This window comes from Macrotis lagotis, chromosome X (genome assembly GCF_037893015.1).
Source record: "Macrotis lagotis isolate mMagLag1 chromosome X, bilby.v1.9.chrom.fasta, whole genome shotgun sequence".
Taxonomy (NCBI): domain Eukaryota; kingdom Metazoa; phylum Chordata; class Mammalia; order Peramelemorphia; family Peramelidae; genus Macrotis; species Macrotis lagotis.
Window position 1 is genome coordinate 45,174,836 of NC_133666.1, and position 9,880 is coordinate 45,184,715.

The following is a 9,880-nucleotide window of genomic DNA, read 5'->3' on the forward strand; positions in this document are numbered from 1 at the left end:
TCATACCACTTGCTTTAAAAAAAAAGTATGTAATAAATTCCACACATTACTTACAAAACTGCCCTACTTGTCTGGTTTCTTTCTGAACTTCTTCCTGTTCTCTTCTATGCATTTCTAAAAATGTTTCAATGGCCCTCTTTTTGGGGCATCACTATTGCTTACCTCCCCCCTCTCTCATAGTCTTGCCACCCAATTAAGTAACCTCAAGAAAGAAAAAGAAAACTCTTGTAACGAATTAGCATAGTCAAGCAAAACAAACCCACACAGTGGCTGTGTTAAAAAATGTATACCTCTTTCTGCACCTTATGCCCATAACCTTTCTGTCAGAAAGTGGCTAACATATTTCATCACTGGTCCTCTGGAGACTTGGTTAATCCTTTCATTGATCAGAGCTTTTAAGCCTTTCTGGGTTTTTTTCTTTCCAGTGTTCTTGTATAAGTTATTTTTCTGCTCACCTTACTTTGCATTATTCCATACTATTCAGAATTTTCTGAAATTATCTCTTTTGTCATTTCTTAATGCATAATAATTTTCCATGATAGTCATATACCACTTTTTTTTTCAGGCATTCCTCTGTAAAATGGACACCTCTTTACATTCTAGTTTTTTTTTTTAAATACCTCTTTTGGTCTTTGAAAGATAGTGGGGTTGACTTGCCTAAGTCACACAGCTAGGTAATTATTAAGCGTCTGAGGGTAAATTTGAACTCAGGTCCTCCCGACTCCAGGGCTGATGCTCTATCCACTGCGCCACCTAGCTGCCCCTTCATTCCCCTTTTGGAAAAAATATTTTTGTTATCTTTCGTTTCCTCAGTGTAGATCTCTTTATGCTATTTCTCTCCCTGCTTCTCCCAGAGAATCATCCCTTATAACAAAGAATTTGAATTTTAAATAAGAAGCAAAAAGGGAGAAGAGAAAATAATTCAGTAATCTATTAACACTATGAAAAGATCTGACATCATATGCATTTTCCACTTTCTTAGACCCTGATTTCTGCAAAGGAGTAATGGAGAGATAGCTTCTTTATCTCGTATTCTTGTTCTTTGTTATTTCACAATTTTTGTTTTTGACTGTTGTGGTGTTGTTCTTATCACGTCCATTGTTATAGTCATTGTGTACATTTTTCCTGACTGCTTCAGTTTGCATCACCTCATCTGAGTTTTTCCCTGTTTCTCTGTATTCATTAGGTTTGTTGTTTCTTATGACACAGTAGTATTCCCTTCACAGACCACAGTTTGTTTCATCAGTGCTCAAATGATGGGCATCTATTTTGTTTCTAGTTCTTTGCTACCACAAAAGTGATGCTATAAATATTTTGATGTCTATGGGGATTTTCTCCTTGTCAGTGACGTCCTTGGGCTGTATTTACTGCCTAGCAGTAAAATTTCAATGCTAAAAGGTATAGACATTTTAGTTACTTTCTTTGCATAATTACAAATTTTTAGCGTAACTGTTAATTTATTTCCATAATGCTTGAATCAATTCATAATTCCCCCAACAGCATTTTAGTGTACATATCTTTCTACAATCTCTACAACACTGAATGTTATCATCTTTTGGTGTCTTTGTTGATCTGCTAGGTGTGAGATGGAACCTCAGAGTTATTTTGACTTGTATTTTTCTTATTATTAGTAATTTGGAGTATTCTTTCATGGTTGCAGTTTTTAAAAAAAAATGTTTGTTCATATCCTTTTGACCACTTATCTCGCAAGGAATAGATTTTGATCTTCTCTGTATTTGTGTAGTGTCATATAAATAAATCTTGGATAGCAGAGATCCTTATCATAGTTATTCAATGCAAAGATGTTTTTTCCAATTAGCCATTTCCATTCTTATTGTAGTTGTGCTAATTTTGCTTCTATAATTTTTTCAATTTCAAATAATTGAAATTATCTATATTATCTTCTGTGATCGCATCTATGTCATATTTGGTTCATAATTCTTCCCTAGAGCTGTGAAAAGTGCCTGATGTGAGTCTTTTTTAATAGTATGATATTTAATATTCAGGTCATATGTTCATTTTGAGCCGGCATATGACGTAAGATAGTGGTCTGAATCTAATTTCTGCCAAATTACTTTCTAGTTTTCCTAGCAATTGTTGTCACATAGGGAACTTTTTCTCAGAATGACTATTACTGAGTTCAATTGTTTATTTCTTCCTTAGGTAGTCTGTCACACTGGTCTACTTTTCTATTTCTTAATTAAATAGAAACAATTTCTTAATAATATATGATATACATATATACATATACCTATGTATATATATATGCATATATATACACACACATATCTATTCATTCCTATTTTTTGCATGATTTCCCTTAAGATTATAACTCTTGTGTTCCTCTAAATGAATTTTTTGTTATTTTGCCTGATTCTATAATATATTCCTTTAGTAGTTTGCTTGGTTTAGCATGAAATCTGCAAATGAATCTGCTAATATTGTCATTTATATTGGCATGGCCCAGCCATGAGCACTAAATGTCTTTTCATTTGTTTAACTCATTCTCAAAGAGGTCTCTCTACAGAGTGCCATGGTTGAATGACTCCAAAATAGGCTATGTATTTTGTAATTATTACAAGGGAAATTTCCATTTCTATTATGTCTTCCAGGATTATCTCTTTGCTATATAGAAATGTTGTTTAATTTCATTAGTTTATTTTGTATCCTGCTTCTTTAGAGAGTGTTATGTTTTGAATTATAACACAGACTTGTAATTTCTATCTCTACTTCTCTTCCTTCCATGTGTCTCCTTCCCTCTACTTTTACAACCACCACCCTAGGCCCTTATTATATCCATCCTAGCCTCTTAATTGGACTTCTTGTTTAAGCTTTGCTCCCCAGCAGGTCATCCTTCACAAAGCATACAAAGTGTTTTCTTGAAGTGGAGATCTGTCTTTGTCACTCTTTTCCTTAATAAACTTTAGTGGGTTTTTATTAATAGCCTCTAGAATCAAATATAAACTCCCCTGTTTGATACTTAAAGTCCTTCACAGCTTTGCAGCCTTATTATGCATTCCATCTCTTATCACACTCTGCTCTACTGTTGAGCCTAGTCTGACTTTCATTTTATTCCTCACACACAGCATGACATCTTCCACAATTCTTGCCATTACTCTGGTTGTTTCCTGTGCCTGGAATCCACTCCTTCACTTGTACCTCTTAGAATCCCTCAGTTTTCTGCAAGACTCTTGCTCAACCTCTATATCAAATGTCTCCCCCTTCTGCAACCAACTTTTAAGGTCTCTCTCTCTTTTTTTTTAGGTTTTTGCAAGGCAAATGGGGTTAAGTGGCTTTCCCAGAGCCACACAGCTAGGTAATTATTAAGTGTCTGAGACCGGATTTGAACCCAGGTACTCCTGACTCCAAGGCCGGTGCTTTATCCATTATGCCACCTAGCCACCCCTTAAGGTCTCTTTTCCAACATTACCTTGAATTTATGTTGCATAAGTTTTACATATCCTTATTTTTAAATTAAATTTTATTTTATTTTCAGTTCTAAATTTTTACCCTTCTGTTTCTCTTCCCACAACACCAATTGAGAAAGCAAGAAAAACACAACCTGTTACAGATATGCATGGCTGACTTCTGGGGGTGGAGCCAAGATGACAGTGTGAAGCTAGGAAACTACTGGAGCTTTTCTGGAAATAACGTTTTTGTTGTGGTTGTTTTTATTTTATTTTTTCCAATTACATATTATGAAAGTTTTTTACATCCATCTTGCATATTTATATGCATATTTATAAGTTACATGCATAGTTATAAGTTACACAGTTTTCTTCCATCCTCCTTTCCCTTCCTCCCCTCAGCAAGAGCCTAGTGAACACTGTACGTGTACATTTGTGTTTAACATGTTTATATATTATTCATTTTGTGTATGGAAAAATAAAGACTAAGGGAAAAGAAAGAAAACCATGGAATAGGAAGGAAAAGCATAAGGGAACTTTTTAAAAAGTGAACAGAGTGTTCATTCAGTTTCTGTTTTGTTTTGTTTTTCTAGATGTGGATGGCGTTATCAATAACAAGTGTCCCAGGGTTGTCCTTGATCTCTCTTAACTACTAAGAGGAGCTGCATCCATCATAGTTGATCAACTCACAGTGTTGATAATATGTATAAATATTCTCTTGGTTCTACTTCCTTTGTTCAGTGTCAGTTTGTGTAATTCTTTTCATGTTTCTCTAGAGTCCAATCTCTCATGTTGAAACAACCTTAAATGAAATTTCTAAATAGACCCTAAAGCAATAGAACCCACCAAAAACAGAGTGAAACAAATTCTCAACTTCAAGATATAATGGCAAAAACTTGTGTATAGGTCTCTCTCATTTGGGTAAAAGGGGAGAGTATAGGCTAGTGTAGGGAGGAGAACTGGAAAGCCACCCGGAGGCTCTTAGCCACAGAACAGCTCAAGCCTGGGCTCAGTAAGCTAGCAGTGCAGGGTCTCAACCCCAGCTTGGAAGACAAAGTCTGAGTTCTGGGAATGCTGGGCTAACAGGTGGGACTGAGTTGGGTTACTCTACTACAGGGAACAAATGCCTAGCACCTGAAATTCCATAGGTAAGCAGTAATCCAGGGACCAGACACCATCCCACTTCCCCTCCCCCCAGCCCTAGCCCCAGCCCCACCACAAAAAAAACTTGACACTGTATACCCTTTGCAGAGTTCAACTATCAAAATGAGTACTCCCCCCCCAGAAGCACAAAACATAGTTACTATTCTGACAGGGACAATAAAAATGCCATCTCAGAAGAGTAAAACAGTGACAAATTGCCTACATGCGAAGCCTCAAAGGGGTTTTTGAATTGGTCTCAAATCCAAAAATATCTCTTGGAAGAACTCAAAAAGGATTTTAAAAACCAAAGAAGAGAAGAAGAAGAGAAATGGAGAAAAGAAATGAGTCATACAGGGGAATGATGAAAAATTTATTGAAGAAGACAATAACTTTGAAAGTAAAATTGGCCAAATGAACAAATTTTACATAAAAAGTAAAATTAACCAATTGAAAAGGAAATAAAAAAGTAACCAAAGAAAACAAAATCTAAAAATTAGAATTGGACAAATGGAAACTAATGACTCTATGAGATTCCAAGATTTCATTAAACAAAACACAAAGACTGAACAAATAGAAGAAAACGTAAAGTACTTAGGAAAAATGATCCAGCTATTGAATAGATCCAGGAGAGATAATTTATGAATTTTTGGTCTACCTGAAAGGCATGATTAGAAAAAAGAGCCTGGATAATATCATGCAGGAAATTATCATGGAAAACTGCCCTAATATGCTAGAACAATAAGATAAAATAGTCCTTGAAAGAATCAAGAAGAGATCCCAAATTAAAAACTCCAAGGGATACTGGAGCCAAATTTCAGAATTCTCAGCTAAAGAAAAAAATACTGCAAACTGCCAAAAAGAAGCAATTTAAATACCAGGCACCCACAGTCAGGACTACACAGACAGGACTTATCACTTGAACACTAAAGGATTGGAGGGTCTGGAATATGATATTCTGGGGGGCGGGGCAGCAAAGGAACTTGGATTATAACTAAGAATTAATTATCTTGCAAAATTCAGCATATTCTTTCAGGGGAAAAGATGGACTTTTAACAAAATAGAGGATTTTCAAACTGATAAAAAGACCAGAACAAATACAAGACTTGAGAGATGCATGAAAAGGTAAATATAAAGGAAAAAAGTCATTAAGACTAAGAAAAAAAAGGTTAGTTAATATGACCATGACTGAACAGGAAGATAATAGCTGTAACTCTTGAGAATTGTGTTTCCCTTAGGACAGTTGTAAATAACTTAGCTATTCTTAGCAATACAATGATCTAAGAAAATTCTGAAGGACTTATGATCAAAGGTACTATCCATCTCCAGAGAAAGAACTGGTGGAGTCTGAATGAAGGTTCTTTTAATTTCTTGGAGTTTTTTGTTTTGTGTTTTCTTTCACAGCATGACTGCACATATATATATATATATATATATATATATATATATATATATATATATATATATAAAACCTATATCAAATTGCTTTCTTGGAAGGAGAGAGAGAATTTGGAACTCAAATTTTTTTTTTTTTTTAGCAAAGGCAAGTGGGGTTAAGTGGCTTGCCCAAGGCCACACAGCTAGATTATTATTATTGAGTGTGTGAGGTCAGATTTGAACCCAGGTACTCCTGACTCCAAGGCCGGTGCTCTATCCATTGCACCACCTAGCAGCCCCTTGGAACTCAAAATTTGAAAAACATATTAAAATTGGTTTTACATGTAATTTAGAAAAAAAATAAAGCATTAAAGAACAACAACAAAAGCAAATATGCATAGTCAAGCAAAACAAATTCTCATATTAGCCATGTCCAAAAAAAGGAAATAATGCATATAAATATTTATGTTCATGTTGTTTCCCTTGTTAGAATGTGAGGTCAGGGACTATTTTTTTAAATCTTTGTATCTTTGTAAATCCTGGTAGGATTTAATAAATGTTTATTGATTGTCCATTATTATAAGATCCAGTTCTTTAAAGACTCAATCCTACTCTGTCTTTATTTGCTTTATTTACCTTCACTTGGTAAAGGGTTTGTCCTTTCCCAAATCCCATTATAATTAATAATATGCGCCTGATGACTTGGTTGACAAAGCTTGGTTGGCATATCAGAACCTGCTAGAGAGAAGCCTGAAGTATCATATTCGATATAAGGTATGTTTTCAAAAGATCATTGATAAACTAGAAATGATATAAAGGAAGGCAATCAAGATGGTGAAGGTAAGGGAATAAACATTTGTAAAGCATCTTTGTGCCTGGAATCATTTGATCCTCACAATAGTCCTGTGAAGTAGGTGCTGTTATTATCCCCCTTTTATAGATGAGGAAATTGAGGCAAACAGGATTAAGTGATTTGCCCGTGGTCACACAGCTAGTCAATGCCTGAGGATAGATTTGAACTCAAGTTTTCCTGAACCCAAATCTAGCATTCTAAGGTAAGGCCTTGAGCCCATGCCATTTGAGGATCATTTGAAGGAACTGGGCATGTTTAAATTGCCCAGGGGAATATTATAGCTATCTTTTAGTACTTGAAAATATATCATTTGGAAGAGGCTTATTAATAAGATCATAAATCTAGAGCTGGAAGGGTCCTCAGAGGTCCCTTAGGCCAATCTCTTCATTTAACAATTGAAGACATTGAGGCAGAACCAGGATTGGGGGTGGAAGTTAGAAAAAGACAAATTTAGGCCTAAAGTCAAGAAAAACTTCCTAATAATTAGAGCTATCAAAAAGTAGAATAGTCCACTTGGAGAGATAGTGAGTTCTCTTTCACTGGAGGTTTTCCTACAAAGGTTGAACAGCTACTTGTAGGGATTCTCTTTTGGATATAAATTGGACAGGATGGTTGCTGAGGTTCCTTCCAACTTTATACTTCTATTAAGTTCTTTTTAGGTTTTTGCAAGGCAAACGGGGTTAAGTGGCTTGCCCGAGGCCACACAGCTAGGTAATTATTAAGTGTCTGAGGCTGGACTTGAACCCAGGTACTCCTGACTCCCGGGCTGGTGCTTTATCCACTATGCCACCTAGCCACCCCCTACTTCTATTAAGTTTTACAAAATGATTTCCTAACAACTCTTCAATTTAGGTAGTACCAGGATTATTATCCCAGTTTTGCACATAGGAATTTGAGGTTCAGAGAGGTTAAGAAACTTACTCAAGGTCACATGGAAAGGGAGAGTTAGGACTCAAACCTTCATCTCCTGATTTCTGAACTTCTCTCTCTCTCTCTCTGTCTCTTTCTTTCTCCCGTATATTAGCTTCCATTCACAATGGTCAAACCTGAATATCAGACCATTTCTCAGATGATTATTATCTTCTAGTAAATTATGCACACTTAAAGTTACTATTTGCATCATCCGAAGTATTTCTTGTTACTTGAAGACAAAGGTTGTGTTTTAAGTGCCTCAGTTGGGTGGTTGTAGATATTCCTCCTCTTTATTATTTGACTTTGTAGTATGGGAGTATCTCAACACAACACAAGGGGGCTCTCTTGGTAAAGAATGCTTAAATAGATATTTATAGCTCATTAGAGCTTGAAGGGCTCTTAGAGATCATCTAGTCCAACCCCTTCATTTTTCAGAGCAGGGAACAAAGACCCAGAGAAGTGATGGACTTGCCCAAGGCCATACAGTCAGTTTAGCAGCAAAGCTAGGATTAGAACTGAGGTGTCAAGGCTCTAAGAATACTACACTGTTTTGCTGTCATTAGTATAACCTGTGTTCTTTTTGGGGAGTTGTGAATAGCCCTCCAATATGAGTTGATAGGTATTTTCTTTTGCTTATCTGCAAGACTAATATAAAGTGTTTCAACTAAAATTATTCTGTAATGATTGCTGCTGATTGGTCAGAAGTTTAGGCTTTTGATAACTAGCCACAGATTTTCTGATTAGTGTGGTATTATGGCAAGGGTCATCGATAAATCGAAGAGTTTGAGTATGATAACCATTAAGGTCCTTTCTGGTGCAAAATCAATGAACCTGTGGTTCTACAAAATCTTGACTTGGGTTAAGAATAGAGTTGAATCTTATCTCCAATATTTATTATGTCTCCTTGGAAAAGGCATTTTACATTGTTAAGCCTCAATTTTCCATCTATAAAAAGGAGTCTGACTATGCTTATTCCACACTCAATAAGCTCCAGTGACTCTCTTAATACCTTCATGATCAAGAAACTATCTTCCTCACAGGATTGTTGTGAGGAATGCAGTTTGTTAAGTATTATAGAAAAATGAACTTTTATTATAATCTCAGTCACAGGATGTTTGTTGGAAGGGACCTCAGATTCTAACTTGAACAGGAATCCCTCTTCATAGAAGATTGTTAGCAAGTAGGTAATGAAATGTAGCTTAAAGACTAAGAAATAATTGGACTGAATAAAACAGTGCTCCATTAAATCCTAAAGCATAAAGTATATACGAGCAAGTTCCCCATTTGATTAGAACTGCTGGGAAAACTAGAAAGAAATCTGGCAGAAATTAAGTTTAGATTAGCATCTTACACCATATTCCACAATAAATCCATATGTGGTCTGAATAAAAGAGAAACAAATCCTATACTTTTCTCAGCTAAGGGTAGTAGATGAACTTTTTTTTTTACCTCAAGAATTTTTTATTAAAGATTTAATTTATTTTGAGTTTTACAATTTTTCCCCCATTCTTACTTCCTTCCTCCACCCTCCACAGAAAGCAATTTGTCAGTCTTCACATTGTTTCCATGTTGTACATTGATCCAAATTGAGTGTGATGAGAGAGAAATCATATCTTTAAGGAAGAAACATAAAGTATAAGAGATAGGAAGAAAGATATCAGTTTTTTTCCTAATAAATGTAATAGTCCTTGGTTATTGTTCAAACTCCACAGTTCTTTCTCTGGATACAGATGGTATTCTCCATTGCAGATAGCCCCAAATTGTCCCTGATTGTTGCACTGATGGAATGAGCGAGTCCTTCAAGGATGAACATCACTCCCATGTTGCTGTTAGGGTGTACAGTGTTTTTCTGGTTCTGCTCATCTCACTCAGCATCAGTTCATGCAAATCCCTCCAGGCTTCCCTGAAATCCCGTCCCTTCTGGTTTCTAATAGAACAATAGTGTTCCATGACATACATAGACCACAGTTTGCTAAACCATTTCCAATTGAAGGACATTTACTTGATTTCCATTTCTTTGCCACCAAACAGGGCTGCTATGAATATTTTTGTACAAGTGATGTTTTAATCCTTTTTCATCATCTCTTTAGGGTATATATCCAGTAGTGGTATTGCTGGATCAAAGGGTATGCACACATTTTTGTTACCCTTTGGGCGTAGTTCCAAATTTCTCTCCAGAAAGGTTGAATGA

The 9,880-nt window shown here is 35.7% G+C and overlaps 1 protein-coding gene across 2 annotated transcripts in view; it reads left to right on the forward strand.

The window, feature by feature from the left end:
- The window catches only part of VMA21 (vacuolar ATPase assembly factor VMA21), a 28,120-nt gene extending 22,177 nt beyond the window's left edge, over positions 1-5,943 (forward strand). For both annotated transcript variants that reach the window (XM_074205612.1, XM_074205610.1), the window contains exon 4: positions 4,001-5,943. Coding sequence is in view for 1 of the 2 variants with exons in the window: in XM_074205610.1 (XP_074061711.1) it covers positions 4,001-4,056 (56 nt within the window). In the remaining variant the exon portion in view is untranslated. The remainder of the gene's footprint in view (positions 1-4,000) is intronic.
- Positions 5,944-9,880: the final 3,937 nt, after the last annotated feature.